At 48.3% G+C, this 16,958-nt stretch overlaps 1 protein-coding gene across 1 annotated transcript in view; it reads left to right on the top strand.

The window, feature by feature from the left end:
* The first annotated feature begins 2,897 nt into the window (after positions 1-2,897).
* Positions 2,898-16,958, top strand: part of LOC134021044 (PDZ domain-containing RING finger protein 4-like) — a 35,532-nt gene continuing 21,471 nt past the window's right edge. Inside the window, exon 1 of the mRNA XM_062461475.1 lies at positions 2,898-3,287. Coding sequence (XP_062317459.1) covers positions 3,219-3,287 — 69 coding nt within the window. The 5' untranslated portion in view covers positions 2,898-3,218. The remainder of the gene's footprint in view (positions 3,288-16,958) is intronic.

The following is a 16,958-nucleotide window of genomic DNA, read 5'->3' as shown; positions in this document are numbered from 1 at the left end:
TTTAACCTCCTTACTGTCAGGTACTTGTGCTAAGTGTTGTGTTTAATGGAACTAGGCACATTGATCTGGCAGAGGAAGCCTGCCCAGAGCCAACCTCCCTCCCTGGGCTGTCTGCAGGCTGTCTGCCCTCGGATTTAAACTCCAGCTCAGGTGTTGTCACCGATCCTCTGCATGTGTGTACCTGTGGATGGTGTTCGTTTCTCTCTGGGAAAACGTTGGATTTAATTTGAAATAGAGCAAGTCAATGCATATGTTTTCGCCTTGATTTGGATCCCACAGTAGAAAAGTCACCTTGACTTTGGGTATTTGGTTGCAGGCTGGTGGTTTCTTGCTTATTCCTGATTTAAATGTTCCATCTGTGATGGAACTTTAAGCCCCGCCTCCTGTGTGTGTGCATGTGTGTGAACAAGTATGTGTATGTGTGTGTGTGTGTGTGTGTGTGTGAGCGTGTATGTATGTGGGTTCATGACAACTCACCTGTTATAGACGGCATGTGAGTTCTCAATTCGGTCATACAACTGAATTACACACATGACTTGACTTCAGGTGTAAAGGGGGCTCAAATATCAGTTTGTCAGAAATTGAATTGAAGAAATCTTGAAATAGGACCGTCATGGAAAAAAACGAATGGCTTGTCAATGCCCCTGCATGCAAGGCCCATTAACTGAGAGTGGGAACACAATCCAGATCCCCTTTTTACTCAGGCAAAGGGCAGTTTCACGATTAATGTATTATGACCAGTAATGAAGGAGAGCTGGGAGGGCAGTGGTGAGGAAAATGTAAACCAAAATACTTTTCTCTTGTACATCCATAAAGATTTAATAGTAATTTTTTTACACAATTATTGTTAGGGAAACTTGATTCGCTATGTGTAATCATTTTAAGTGTTACGTTGAAACGTAGTACTACCAGAAACCGTACAATAGTATCAAACCACACCGTATCAAATAGTATTGTCCTGTGAGCAGGAAGTGAGCAGTTTTGTTAAACGTTAGTATAATGTGTCGATCCTGCCCCTAGGTCACATTGGAAATGCAGTTTCAGGTAAATTCTCACCGGCAGAATGTAGAACCCAATGCTGTAAAGCACCTCAGGAGGGCTTTTATCAGTCTTAATGTTCTCTTCGGAGGATATCCTTCACTCAACACGTCCCATTGAGAGGAGCCGCTTGACCGCAGGCAGAGGCTCCAGTATCAGCCTCGCCTCAGGGAGGAGGAGGAAGACCATTAGGCTGACCGATGGGCATCTTAACCTTTATGGGTTGGTGACCACAGCATCACAAAGTGTTGGACAACCAGTGCTGTTCCCTGAGCAAGGCAGTTTTTTGCAATTGTTTTGTTATTAATGCCCGATGTTCATAATGGTGTGGGTGTTGTCAGCACATTCGGGAGGTAATTGCTGTCTTGCTGCGCTCACAACACTCCGGTTGTTTGTGTTGTGGGATCCTTGTCCGTGACAGACACAGTCTCACTCCATTTCAACTGGTCCTCCATCACTCCCGCCGCTGCCTGCGTCTCCCATTCTTCACTATTTTCACGGCGTGAACGGAGAACGCTCACTACCCCCTTCCTCCAAATGCAATATCATACCACTACTCACCAGCCACCCTGCAAGACTCTTTGATGTCAAATTGATACTTTAGTGAACAGCCCTTCGTGGTATTTGGTATTGCCAGGCAACAAGAGAAAGGCTGCTCCTGTAAGACACTCCTGAACGAGGAGATGATGGTTAGAGGACAGTGATGGTTGGTTGGAGGGGGGGGTTGGGGTGCTGGGGGTGAGTGGTTGGGAAGGAGAGGGGGATGGTGGATAGTATTAACCGTAATGGTGCTGCGTGATGTAGGTAGCTGTTTGGCTTGCCTCCAGGCAGTAGAGTAAAATTAAAGCCCAGAAAATCGGATTATGAAGTCCCTGGGGGAGGGATGCCTGGTAGCCAGCAGATGAGAGCTCATCTACTCCTCGCCCCGCTCCGCTCACCGAGCTCGCAGTTGGCTGGGAGGCCAATTTGTTAACAATTACTGCTCGTTAGTGAAGCTTCCTGTTAGCGAGTAGGGGGTCCCACCGTTGATATCGTGGCCAGGGTCTATTGTCTTGTAATTATCACAGTTTGAGAGAAACCAGCGGTTGATCCATCTTCTCTGAAGTCTCCAGCTTCTCCTGATTGCCAATTTGTTGTAGAGTCTCCATTATCGTAGACACCTGCAACGTCTACTTAAAGTTTCAAATGAATCAGGTTTTTTTTTTTTTCGACCAGTCACGTCACGTCTCACGAGGGAGGGGGATATTTATGACCTCAAATATGGAATCACACGCTGCTGTTGTCACACATGCCGCAGTGCAAACAGTTGTATCTCAATGACCTTTCTGTTATTGGCTTTTTCCTATTGCCTTCGTATATGCAGTCAATACATATTGTAAACACCCAATCCGCGATTGCTTTAGCATACCTACTCTGGGGAGAACTGTTGTACCTCAGAGAGAAACACGCCCTCGTCTTCCTCCAGTGTGGAACGTGCACCACACTAGACAGGCCAGGTGAAACACCTCAGACACGAGTGGGATATTGGCAGGGAGACTCCTCTCCCCTCGGTGAGGAAGGCCGCGTGAGCGTCGCCCTGCCTTCTCCGCGGCGATGCTCGCACAAAGGAGCTCGTCGTGTGACTGCGCCTCCGTCTCAATGAGCCAGCACTCCGGCTCTCGCACCCCGCCCACTTCAACAGTCCCCTCCCCTTGCCCATGCCTTCCTCATGAATATTAACCAGGCAGACTGCGTCATTATTCATGAGCTGGTGTCGGTGTAGTCATGTGCACCGAGGCTACGAGGGGGAAAAGGGGGAGTGTCTATGCGCGCGGGAGCCACAACTCCAGCGTGTGTGCTTGAGAGAGGAGAGAAAGGGAGAGAGGAGAGCAGGAGAGCACCGGCTGACACTGAAAGCTCTACTATTACTACGACTGCCAACGCTACACGGCTGAACGCTGCAGACGTTGCTCTCATCGGAGACTGCATCTGCTTCACGGGAGATTTTTCTGTCCCTGACTGGGGGGTCTGAATGCCCGTTTGTGGTTGTTGACACAAGTGTGTAAGAGTGTGTGTGTGTGTGTGTGACATGCCCGCTAAGGAGTGACTGATGAGAAGCGGTGGCCAGGTCTGGAGGGTAATCCCCTGTCCGTACCACTGCTCAGGGACGACTGACGCCAGGCATTTCCACGACGACTATAATGGGCTGCAATCTGTGCACTTTACAGAAACGAGAGGAACACTACAAACTGCTGTATGAGATTGCCCAGGTGAGTGGAGGCTCTTTACCGTCTGAAAGTGATCTAGTGTGCTGTGTGGAGTTTCCTAACCCTGCATCTCTGCTGCTGTGTGGCTGTGAGATAAGAGGAGAGGAGAGAGGGGAGGGGAGGAGGAGGAGGAGGAGAGGAGGAGGAGAGGAGAAGGAGGAGAGGAGTGTATGTATACAGAATGGAGGATATAACAGGGAGAGGAAGTGTGTTCCTACGGTGTGTTTTACCGGAGCAGCAGCTGTGTTGGCAGTGGATGAGCATGGTTGAATCGCCCACCAGGCTGAGGGAGCAGGTGGATTGGACAGGGATGCTGAAGCACACTCACCTGAGGGCAGCACACACCACCTGGAGTGGGCTCATGGCTTTTTGATCGAGTCATGGTTCAGAATGTTCTAGCCGGACACTCTAGCTTTTATTACAGACTGGTGAGATTGATTGTTTAGGGTCAGGGCTGCTTGTTCTGTCCATGTCTTTTGTGGAGGGTGGTTTAGACTGGTGCCAATATACAGAGGTCCCAGGCAAATAAACGTTGTCTTGTACAAGATGTCTTCAGGTGTTCTCAAGGAATTCGGTGCTGTCTTGACAGTAATGTTTCTTTCTTAGAGTCCTAGAGCCAGTGTAGATAAACACCATGTTATGCCAGTTGAAGTGATTTAAGGGTAAATGATACGTATCATTCAAGTCGATAAATGATAAATCGATAAATGATACGTATCATTCAAGTCCATCTCAACATCACAATGATGTAACTACCCACCAATATCTGATTACACCCAAATATCTCCAATTAAAGTGTCAAGGATAACAAAAGCAAGCTTTAAACACTGCCCGCCAGCTTCTCTTCTCAAATCCTTCCCTACTGTCTCCCCAATTCCCCTACGTTCTTCCCATCTTCCCCCACTCTCTCCTCCATTCTCCCATACTCTTCCCTCAGTCTCCCCCAGTTTCCCCCAGTCTCCCACACTCTCTACTCTCTCCTCCACCCTTCCATACCCTCTCCCCCAGTCTCCCCCTGTCTCCCCCACCACCTCTCGTCTCATGACAGGCTAATAACTGAGACTCTCAGAATCTCATTGAGCAGAGTAGTGCTCAGCCAGCCTCTAAGAGTGAGCTCTGGCTGGCTTGACTTCACGCCAGTGTGATCACAGCCTCATTAGCCATTTTATACAACCATCCTGTGCATTAATTAGACGTGAAATGTCTCTCTTTACCCTTGTGAAGAGAGGAGAGAAGTGGAGAGGGGGAGGTTAGCTGGATGTGTTAACCGCTGCCTGTGGCTTTCAGCTTGTAAGAGACTGGAGTCACTGTAAGACTCAAAGGACGGCAATTGTCAATGGGTTTGGCTTTTCTGGAACGTTTGAGTGGGTTTCGCAATGTGAAGAGGGAATACACAGGTTTCTCATCTGCTCTATTCAGGCAAGCCTAGTTTAGCTTGTCCAGCCTGTACAGTGCCATGACAGATGTCGAGAATGCCTTTGTATGGCATACTCTGCTCGGTCCCAGTCCTGGGAGAGGAGCATAGCTCTTCTGTAGTGCTGCACTCTTTAGCTCCAGGTACTGCATGAGGAGAGTGATGACTCCGTGTCTCTACATCCAGCAGAAGGACGCGGTGTCCACCAGGTGTGTCGGCCCCTGTGGAACACCAGACTGTGGAGAGAAGCCTCCCCTGCTGTATGACAAATAGGCTAGCTCAGCTGAAGCCCCCATAGATCACCTCAGGGGAGCGCGGCAGCATCAACACGCCCCTATCTGATCACTTTGGGGGAGACAGAGGGAGGGAGAGAGGGAGAGAGGAAGAGAGGGAGAGAGGGAGAGGGATGAAGAGCGTGGTCGAGAGAGAGGAAGAGAGATGTAGAGAGAGGAAGAGAGATGAAGAGCGTGGTAGAGAGAGAGGAAGATAGATGAAGAGTGTGGTAAAGAGAGGCAGAGTGTGGTATAGAGGGGGAGAGAGATAGAGAGAGTATGGTGGAGAGAGGGATAATGTGGCATAGAGAGAGATTGTGGTAGAGAGAGAGAGATGGAGAGAGTGTGGTGGAGAGAGGGAGAGTGTGGTGGAGAGAGGGAGAGTGTGGTAGACTGAGAGAGAGATGGAGAGAGTGTGGTGGAGAGAGAGTGTGGGAGAGAGGGAGAGTGTGGTGGAGAGAGGGAGAGTGTGGTAGACTGAGAGAGAGATGGAGGGATACAGGCATAGAAAATCTAGAGTGAGAAAGACGGATTGTGATTAAGTGGGAAAGAAAGGCGGAGGGAGAAAGGGAGTGCTTTACCTTTCCTGTCAGTCAGAGGGAAAGAAAGGGGGGGGGGAGAGTTTGAGATGGAGAGAAAAAAAGAAATAGGGAGGGAGAGAGAGGTAGAGAGATGGGGAGACAGAGAGAGTGTGATGTGGATAATGGAGAGGGAGAAAAAGAGAAAGCGTGTGAGAGAGGAAGCACTGATCCAAACAGAGAGAGAGTGAGATACAGCCGGAGCAGAGAGGGAAAGTGAGTGTCCTCTGGCCAGCAGAGCGCTCTCTGTGGGTAGAAGGTGAGTCAGTGTGTCTGTTGTCATTAGGAGACAGAGCAGAGGAGTATTACTGCCTCATCATCCTACACGCCTTCTCTCCCTGTTTTTACACATCTCTCTGTCTCTCTCATCCTATCTGTCCCTGTGTCTCTCATCTCTCTGTCTTTCTCTATCTCACACACTGTTCTACAGTGACTCTCCTTCTGTTCATTTCTTTCTTTCTTTCTTTCGTTTTCTTTCTCTCTCTCTCTCTCTCTCTCTCTCTCTCTCTCTCTCTCTCTCTCTCTCTCTCTCTCTCTCTCTCTCTCTCTCTCTGTATCCATTTCACTTGCGGGGACACATCACATGCTGTCCCCCAGTGTGACTGTACTGAGCATGGGTGTGTGTGTAGATGTAAATGCAGTGTGTTGGTGCCAGGTTGTGAGAGGCTGCCCTTGCTGCAGGTTGATTCCTGAAGTCACGGTGGTTGGTCACCCTCCTACCTCCCTACTACTCACACCCAGAAACAATTTTGACACCATACCTGTCTGCCTGACCCCGCTAGCTGTGGGGGATTTATGACTTCGGCTCTCACTCTCTCTCTCTGTCTGTACTCTTCACTCCCTCTCTGGAGGGAGTGAAGAGTACTCACCATATGTTCACCTTTCTCTGCTGGGCGGCCAAGCTATTGCGCCAGGCTGACATTTTTTATTTATTGTATCAGCATTTGCTAACCGTGGGGACGCAGGAATTTTGGCCTGCCCTTTTCATTCTTTCACTTGTTCTTTTTTAACTTTGCATGTTTCCCTCTCTGATCTGCTTTTTACTCTTTCTTTGTCTCCTGTTTCTTTTTCTTCTGTCTCACTTCTTCTACCCCTTCCTTGATGCCATGAATACGGTCAATTCTTTATTCTTCCCTCTCATACATGGACTCCATTTTGCATTGCGTTAAGAGTAAATTTGTCTCATCCCATACCTCTAACCTTCCCTGAGGGATTTCTGAAGACAATGGAATCCTTTCCTTGCTCCGTGGCCTCACACAGCAATGCAAATCCCCTTGTGTCCATGGTCTTCCCTTGTGAGTGTCACACATTGTCTGTGTGCTACTCAAACTCAGCGATGTGTAGCTCTCCAAGGCTAATTAGGACGACCGCAGATGTTGATGAGAGAAGCACTGTAGCTTATCTTAGTGACATGGCTAGATATGGGGCCGTTAGCTTAGGTAGTAATCTTCCCCATTGTGATGTCTGGACAGTACGATTTATAAAGATAAAGTACTTTTGATTTGATTTGATTTTGTGAACATAACTCCTTTATACCCAAGAGGATAGTCAGCCTAACCTCTGGGTTTGTGAATTGGATTTCCAGACCTTGAGGTGACGCTGATGTGTCACCACTAGGCTAAACCAACACCTAGATACTCCTACCATAGGACATCGTGCTAACAACAAGAACTTTCTTTTCGCTGCTTTATTTACTTCACCTCATTCATCTTTGCAGTTCTTTTCAAATGGCCACATCCACTCCTGCTTTATAGGACAGAGTTCCAAGAATAGACAGCGGAGCCCTCCAGGTTGAGAAATGGATTTGGAAGTATCTGTCTAAGTCAATGAGCCTCAACTGGGCCTGTTTACTGACTGATGCATATAAATGAGGGAGGACGTCCGCCACACGCCAGCCCACTCAAAGCAATCCCTCAGAAAATCCGAATCAAAGGGTTGTTAAAGAACATTGTTAGCCGTGAGAAACCGTAGCGTATGAGAGTGTTGTGATGCTGAAATATGACCACTCCATCTCTGGTTCCCGCTCTTAGCAAGCCCGTGCGGAGGTGTCGCTTGGCAGAGAGGAAGTGACAGAGCTGAAATGAGGCAGAGTCGGAATTCATGTGCGCCTGAGGTGAAGGACGGTTCCCAGGAGCTCCATCCTGCATCCTTCGCAGGAAGGACCCAGCGTGGTGGAGGGAGAGATGCTCGTTCTTCTCCCCCCCCTCGAGTGTTGTCTGTGGGCCGTAGCTGGTGGCACCACAGAGCTGTTCTGCTGATGGGCAGTTAGTCATTCAGAGTATAGCTCCTGCATCTCTCCTGGCTTACCCTTTACTGAGCAGGACACATCGGGTCAAGAGGGACGCTGTGAAATGCGAACCCATCGCTTATTATAATGAAAAGAAGGCACATAGCACGACGAAGATGTTGTCTGTGTGCGCATGTGTATGTCTGTTTGTGCATGCGTGTGTATCTATCTGGGTGTGTGCGTGCCTCCAGGTGTGTGCATGTGTGTGCACGCTCTCAGGCATTGTGTGGGATGGTTTTTTATCGGCACCGGCTTTTGAACTCTGCTCCCCTCTCTCCTGCCCCCTCCATATCTCCCGCTCTATCTCCAGACTGTTAGCTACAAATGTTCTCATCCATCTCCCTGTCCCATTACATTTTTGTGAATGATGTCCCTCAACCGTTAAAATTGATAGGAAAGAACAAAGGAGGGAGGAAAGATAAATGTACTGCTTGATTGATCTCGTGTCCACCCTGGAGAGATTACGCTGAAATATAATCTGATGCTGTCCTCCCATTTCGCTGGGAATACATCGCTCCATATTTCTGGCCGTCTCCCTCCCCCATCCCCAGCTCAGCTTCATCCTGCATGTTTTTATCACAGCGCTGACCGGCCAGGCCTACCATGTTTGATCGCTACACAAATGGGTGTCTGCTGACATCAAGACATCTGCCTCTGGAACTCCAGACATGGGAAATGAGATCAGTGATATGCTGACTAGATCTTTTTCCACTTTGCCTGTTTGCATTCGCAAAGCAGCAGTAGTATTTACCTCCTGCCTCCAGTGGCCCCAGCGTCTTCACTGCTCACAGACTGATTCAGACACTGCAGTGGGTTACATAACCCCGGGCTCACACTGAATGTAAAAGCAGGGACTTTATTTTCCCATATTCACATAATGCAGTCCCAGACCTGTGGACCTGGTAGCTGTTTCCTAGTGAGAGTATAGAGAGCAGCTGTTTATACCTGTGGTTCTGTTGATCACCTGTGTCAGGTGAAATGAGACCGGCGTCATGTAAATGTGTGTGACACCGTTGGTTAGTTGGAGCTGAAACATGGATGTGGAAGACGGGAGACGAGCGCCGGCAAGTTTACGACCCGATAGGAAGTCAATGGTCTTTTATCAGTCAGTCCACTAAATCTCGTTCGGGAGGAGCAGCGAGGATTTAAGAGGCAGTTGATGAACTGACCTTTTGCTTTTCCGTCTCTTTCTTATCCCAATAAGAGCTATGCTGACCTTTTCCGCCATGTATCAAATCCCTGGACCTCCTCCAAACCCCTACACACACACGCACACCCCCTCACCCCCTTTGACACGACTGCGAGGACACTCTTCAAAATGAGTTTTATCGCCTCTCCTCCACACCCATCACTGTCATCCCTTCCACATGGGACATGCAGGTTGCACCAAACAGCATACACCAGTCACTTGTGTGTCTACGCTTCTTTGGAATGACAAATCTGTTTACTACAGTGTATTTTAGCTGTTTATCCCATTGTGTGGTAAGGAGGGGGGAGGGGGGGGGGAGGGGGGGGGGAGGTGTAACCGCACAGATTGATGCCTGCTCCACCAATCGGAGGAAACGTCTGACGGCGGGATGACATAAGTGCGGCGTCATCCAACGAGAGGGACTGAAACGAGATACTCGTCTTCAAACGCATCACGGCTCGGCGCTTTCGTTAGGATCAAAGCCACTCGACTTCAATCAGAGACGAAGAGCAACGATGGAAATGAGCCACGTGACTGAGTGTCTCAATGTGTGTGTTACAGCTAGAAATGTCATGGCACTGTGGTGCTTGGGTTGGGAAGCCTGTCTGGCCCAGTACTTTGTTGTATCCATCTCCTGAGGTAAACATAAATCAAAAGATTTGAGAGAGATATTGTTCCTTGTTTTAACACCGATAGGCTCATTATTAATGGTGGAAGGCAGGAACACTTACTGCAGCTACTTCTCATAAATGACATTTTATGCATTTCAAAGAAGCAATCTTCTTCGTTTATACAGCAGCATAAATTTAGCACAAGCTAATGAAATACATGGTGTGTGTGTGACACCAGTTCCAACAGCTTGGGCATCCCTCTTTGAACATTAGCTAAAAGGAAGCGCCATGGGATCTTCCCAGGAGGGTGTGTGTGTGTGTGTGTGTGTGTGTGTGTGTGTGTGTGTGTGTGTGTGTGTGTGTGTGTGTGTGTGTGTGTGTGTTAGGACTCTCAGTACATCAGCTGTGTTTAGGCAGACTGAAGGACCCTCATTAACTCATTACCATATTCTCAAGGAGACATCTTCTGCCCCAATTAAAATAGGACTACACTCGAGGAGACAAGAGAGAGGCACCTTATTGTAGGACTACACTGAGAAGGAGCGAGGCCAGCAGTACCTCAACACACAATGGCCCAGGTGGGATGCTCAGTTCAGAGAGTTGTGTAAGCTGTTATAGTCACTTTCTGAGGTAGATGGTATGGTCTTAATGGTCCAAAATATGTTAAAACTCTCTTCACCATGGCTTGTACAAAGTGTGCAGTGTTAGTGCCATTCAACGGATTTATATCCTGTTAAAGAAAAAATTGATCTTTTAGAGCTAAGACTTGAGTCTGACCTTTCGAATGGGAAGTACAGAGTTAAAACGAAGGGCTGTTTCTGTTTCACACTCATAAGAATGATAATGAAAACCAAGCTCTCCCTTTGGTTGCACTCCAGTGGGAGAGACATACCTGGGTGTCGTTTTTTTGTGTGTGGCTGTTGGAGAGTGAGAGACAAGGTCTCTTCTTTTCATCCTTTCACACCGTTCGCGAAATAGGAGAAGACACGGAGGAATACAGAGGACCAATCCTCCGCTTATCTACACCGCACAATAAGCCAGCGTCCGTTTTCCCCCCACGCCTGGTCTGCGGATATCATCTCCCACCATCTCTGCTGACATTTGGATAAATGGGACAGTGTCAACCGGGAGCTGCCCATGTGATCCTTCGTCGATAGAGGATGTGACAAAGTAATGTGCTCTTCCTGAACATTGTTTGTCCCTTCCTCTCTTCCTGCTCTTCCCTGGCCCCTTGGCTAGCAAGGCGTTTGTGCATTATCTTGGTGTGATGTGGCTGGGCATCTGTGTGTGTGTGTGTGTGCGCGCGTGTGTGAGTTTGTGTGTCTACTTGTGAATGTGTACGAGAGAAGGGAACCTGAGAAGGGAACCGACGCGTGTGCATGCGCCTGTGCGTGTGTCTGAAAGGAGTGTGTCTGTGTGTGCATGTGCTTGTGTGTGTCTGTGTGTGTGTGTTTGTCTGGATGAGTGATGCTGAGAAAGGCCAGGAGATCGGGGGGGGGGGGGGGGGCTGGGAAACACAAAGCCCCGGTGAAGCAGGCTCGCTTGGTGTCACTCCGCAGGTCAGCGGGCTCCCCCTGTGGCTCCTCTGATAAGCCCGCTCTGACAGGGGGTTGATGGGAAGGGTGACACACACTCACACCTCCCTGCTCCACAGCCCACATGGCCAGGCCCCCGGGAGGATACCATAAGAAGCTCCATGAATACAGACCCTGTAGCCACATTGGCATTCTAGCATCCACAGCTACCAGCCACCTCCTCTCCACAGAGCCGTCTAGACATGAGAGCCTATTATTAACCACGCTATAGTTGCCACCTTCGTCCAGCAAGTGGTGTGCATTTGAATGTTGCGTAGAGGGACTACTTGTCGTATAGTGTCTGTATTTGACTGAGTGTTTCTGCTACATTCAAGTGAAGGTGAGTCGAGGCAGGGCCTTTGTTAGTACTCTTGTCACACTGACACACTGACACACTTCCATCGGCCTTGTTTTCATCAAAGGTCTTTTTCAATGGCTTTTTAAAACTCCAGGCTTTGTCCAGTGCCAGGTTACAGCCAGTTGACACATATCTTATGACTCAGAGTATGAAAAGCTATTGGACTAATTGACTAGAAGAAAAGATGTGCATGTTCTACACATTGATCAGAAATGTAAAGACTGGAGCGTCTTCGAAAAGCCAAAGCCTTCACATCGTTTTACACGAGACACACCAAATCTTTGAATCAGACACATATTCGAGGCCCACGCCCAGAAATATTCACCATACGTCCTAGTGCTTTCCAATCTCTCCTATGTTGATCTTTATATGGGGAATAGATCAATTTCACAGCCACGTGACTCATTCCTCTCAGTCTCCTCAAGATCGGAGGTTTTCTTCTCAGTGGGAGAGGCAGGCTCCTTCGGGTACCGTAGACTGGTGGCCATGTTCTCATCTCCCCTGCAGTGCTGCAGTAAACCAAGCATCTCCTACACACCAGAGGCTCTTCCTTCCTGTGTCTCTCACACACGTGAGACGCACAAACACACACGCACGTGCACCGCACACATACCCCCCCACCGTGCACATACGCCATACTGTACAGGCACACACCCATAAACACACACCACACACACGTACGCCACGCATCACACACCCGTACAGGCACACCTCACACACAGAAATGCACCATGCTGTTGACACACACACACCCCTGCGCACACGCCAAGCGGCACACATCGCACACGCACGTACATCACGCACCCATACACGCGCCTCACACACACACACGCACACCACACAAATACACTACACACAAACACACTACACACACACAGCCCCAATCTCCCTCACAGTCAGAGTCCAACACTACGACAAACACTCTGATACTGTGCTGAGCATGGGCCCACCTGCTTCACTCGTCTCCTGCTGTGTTCTACTGTATCGCATTGTAAAGCGCTGCGTCCAAAACCGTTTACATCTCGCTATTTAGTTTAGTATGATTATATAAAATCTATGTGCTAATATGGTATCAGATCATATTATGTAATCCATGTCATCAGTCCGTTAATCGTAAATTCTAATTACAGTAGACCAGTATGAAATGTGAAATGTTATCCAAGTCTCCTCTGTGGTCAATCTGTGCTCTGTTTCAAAAGCTCTACCCCTTTGTGTGTGTGTGGGTGGGGGGGGGGGTCGTGTGCGCGTGTCTTGTGCATGTGTGTGTTGTGCGTCTGTGTGTGTGTGTGCCATTCTAAGGGAGCGCTGATTGGGAGTCCATTAGTGTAACCGGAGCGTCCTCCCAGCTCGTCATTACCATTCTGAGTGTCATCGTCCATGTCAGCTCCTCTACGTGGCCAGCGGTCGCGCAAACCTGAGGGTAGTTTCTGGGAGCCATTGTAGCGCTAGCAGCTTAAGTGCGCGCCACACAATGCCACTCTCAGAACACCCATTTGAGCAATGTCCAGTCAGGGTCATAGTGAAACTGAAAACCAGGCAGGTGTTTTGAGTAAATATTGTTAGCTACTTTCTTCCAAGCATGAACTGGATTGAGTTAGGTGACGTTTACGTGGCAAGAGAGACTGACATGATCTCTGTGGTCTGTTAGTTGTTCTGCAGTAAAAAGAGTCACCACAGTAGAATTGCAAACAGCGCTTTGCTCGAAGGCTGCCTAGGGACTGGAACAGCCTGAGGGAGACAAACAGACACAATCAATGTGAGAGAGACTGTCTGTCTCTCAATGTGTGTTTAGACTGTGCGTGCGTGTGATAAGCAATAGAAAAACCTGTTTTGGAAAGAGAGATGGGGCTTCCCTCCACCTGGGGCAAGGGAGGATTCTTCATCGGAGCCCTGACAGAACGCTCTTAAACGAGAGAATAAGAGAGGAACTAACTCCCTCAAGAGCCTACCATGTGTGCATGTGTCTGTTTTGCCGTTGGCGTGTATTGACCATTTGTGTGTGTGTGTGTGTGTTTTATACACCACTAGTCCATCCATCATCCCTGTCCAGGTGTCTGCCAGATCCTCCCAGCTCTGGGGAGGGATTTGTACTTAGGACCAGGAGCCCAAAAATATCCAGTGTGCTCGGCAAAAAATCAATCATGTTTTCTCTTCTGTGTTTACAAATGAACTCAAGGAGTTCCCTCTCTCTCTCGTTTCTCTCTCTCTCTCTCTCTCTCTCTCTCTCTTCTCTCTCCTCTCTCTCTCTCTCTCTCTCTCTCTCTCTCTCTCTCTCTCTCTCTCTCTCTCTCTCTCTCTCTCTCTCTCTCCCCAGGTGAATGTTTTATAGGTCAACGTATGGCAGGAAAATGGGTAGACCAATGCTCGAAACCCCCTCAGCCTCCTAAACAGTTTGTCTCCCATTGCATGATCGCTGTGTAGCTTAATACACTATCTCCAGTGTTAGCGTAGGCATTCAAACCAGGCTGTTGTGGAGACACCAATTTGATATACTTCATAGTCGCGTGCTGTAGGCTAATTATTTGCTGATGGAAAATAATCTGTTTGCGTGATTACAGGGTGACGTTTCCTGTGAGTGAAACATCACTTGAGGTGCTCATTTGGAAAAACGGAAAGAAAGAATGTTTCTTTGTAATCACTTCTATGCTGCCAACAGCTAGCTAGCACAAATGGTGTATATTAATGACATCATTGGACCTGCTTCTGGTGAACAGGTGTGCTCCTTTTAAATTAAATGACTGTGGACATTATGTTTCTGGGCCCTTTTGACCGAGGGGTCTAAGAAACAACTGTAGATTGGGGCTGCATACAGTGCTGCAGTAGTGAATGTAGGCCTAGCTAACCTTGTCCCATCTACATAATCACAGGAGATGGGCTAAGCTAGAGTAGCGGAGGTTAGGCTGTTAGTATCTACAGGATAACTGGGGAGTTAATGTCGTAGCTGTGTTGCTATTAAATCCAGATAAAAAGCCTTACCCTTTAAAACCACTAGGGGGCACAAGGTTGAACTCCATCAATTCATGGAAAGCGGTGTCAGGTTCTCTGACCTTTCGTGTTGAGACATGTTTCTTATTTACATAGAAAAATTTGTAAACGTGTTTGACTGCCGATGTAAGCGAATTGTAACAGCTGCAGCTAAGTTCCTAACAGGTTGCCCAACTGCTGTTAGGGAGCAATTTGCTCTTGTCAAATTGCTCCAACATGCCAAATTCCCTGTCTGCTTAAACACAGATTCTTTTCTATTCACAATATGGTTAATATTTTTATTTGGTCATACTAATTGTCTGCTTTCTCCTGTTTTCCAACCCAAAGAATTATCGGGAAAATCACAGTAGAACAGACGCTTTGCTCCCAAGCAATTGCGCTCATCTAATTATAACCCCCCCCCCCCCCCCCCCCCCCACACACACCACACACACACACACACTGCCTCCCTCTGCTTTCCAATAGCAGAGAGCCATTTGGTCTCATTCTAGTGTTACATTTGGCTCCACATGGAACAGTGGGTCTATGCCAAGCACCGCCGTGGTATAATTGAACCTAATCGTTCTACCCTCCCCAACATACACACACACACGCACCACACACTCAAACACAAGTACATGCATGCACTCACACTTACACACACACATGCACTTTGCTAAAGTAAGAAGAGATCCAGGTTTTGCTGATCCAGCATATATATATATAAAAATCACCCCCTTATTCTTCTGGTGAGACATCATGGGGTGAAGCGGCAATCAGGGCTTGGGAAAGAGGCCACTGGTGGGTGTGATGGCTGGACAGACACTACCTGGTAATGAGGGCAGATTTTGTCTGGTGCCCTGCAAGCCCCGGCCACAATTAAGCATCTGCTATTGGAGGCGAGAGAATCCGAGAGACATCGAGTGTGTGTGTGTGTGTGCGTTGGAGAGGTACAGAGAGAGAATAGAGACATAGCGTGTATGTGAAAGAGAAAAATAGAGAGATATAGAGTGTGTAATAGGTGTGTAAAAAGATAGACAGTGTGATAAATAGAGAATAGAGAGACAGAGAGCGAGAGAGAGAGAGAGAGAGAGAGAGAGAGAGTGAGAAGAGAGAGAGAAGAGAGAGAGAGAGAGAGAGAGAGAGAGAGAGAGAGAGAGAGAGAGAGAGAGAGAGAGAGAAAGCAGATGACAGGAGCCACCCAGCAGGCTGCCCATTGAGTCTCATCCCTACCCATCGTCCTCAGTATCCACATGTCCAGGCCTTGTGCCAGGCTCCATTAAACACCCACACCTTGCACCCGAGGCGGGGTAGGCGAGCAGCTGCCACCCTGATCCTGGCCAGAGGCCCCCCTCCTATCCACAGCTAACAGTGACCTCTTTCTCCCTCTACAACAAACTGGATGACAGACCTGGCCCTTGTGTCCGACCCTCTGTTTGCCTTATTAGGATATATGGCCTAATTGTGGGTTCTGAGTGGACGCTTAACTGCCTGGCCATGATTGGTTGATGGCTGATTAAAGATTAATGTGGGCTGATCAATTGTAGGAGGGCCGACTTCTAGACAACAGGGGATCTGGCAGCATGATTGGAGCTTATGTACACACCTACGCAAATACACACACACACACACATACAGGCAGCATCCATTCCGTAGAGACAGGGCTTGTAAATCTGCCCTGGGAAATAGCCTGTGTGTGGAGCCTGATTGGTACTCACAGTCTCAGCAGTTTCTCCCAGGATGGAGAACAAGCGAGGGGACATTGTCGTGAGCCGTCCTTCATTACGGCCATTAGTCAGAGGAACCCAGGCCTGATAGGGGTGGCAACACTGAACGCAGCCAGCAGCACAGAACACATGCGGTTGGGTGACCTCCCTAAGGATCCCTATAGCAATGCCTAGCCGACATTACCTTCCTGCAGACACAAGAAACTTGCACACAAAGAAACAGATACGAATGCGTGCAGCTCGCACACACACAAAACAGTAACACTCGAAAGTGTCTACTCGTAAGAGTAAATAGCTTTCTGAAGGGATGCCAAATGAGCATATCTGTAAAGTACCACCCCGTAGTCTTTGTGTCATCAACAAATTGTTGCTCGGGAACTTTTGAGAAGCGCCAGAATTATTAATCATGTTAGTTTGTGTCCCGCTTTAGATCTCTTCATTCGTACTTGTGCGGAGCCCTTCAAACACCAGTAGCAGGTGTTCACAATCAGCATGGCATTGTTTTGCCTGTGGTTGTGTGCATTCAGAATTAGCGTATGTGCTTCTTTCTCATTAATGTAGATTCTTTGAGGGAGCCAAGCAACAGTTCATTTCCTTCGCAAACCAGTTTATTAGTTTACGGGTCAGGTAACATGTTTGACAGGCGTTTCATTGGAAGTGGACCCCCTGGAACAGATTTGCTGTAGTTATATTGGGGGAC

This window comes from Osmerus eperlanus, chromosome 5 (genome assembly GCF_963692335.1).
Source record: "Osmerus eperlanus chromosome 5, fOsmEpe2.1, whole genome shotgun sequence".
NCBI classification, from domain to species: domain Eukaryota; kingdom Metazoa; phylum Chordata; class Actinopteri; order Osmeriformes; family Osmeridae; genus Osmerus; species Osmerus eperlanus.
This window is presented reverse-complemented; position numbering and strand designations above follow the sequence as displayed.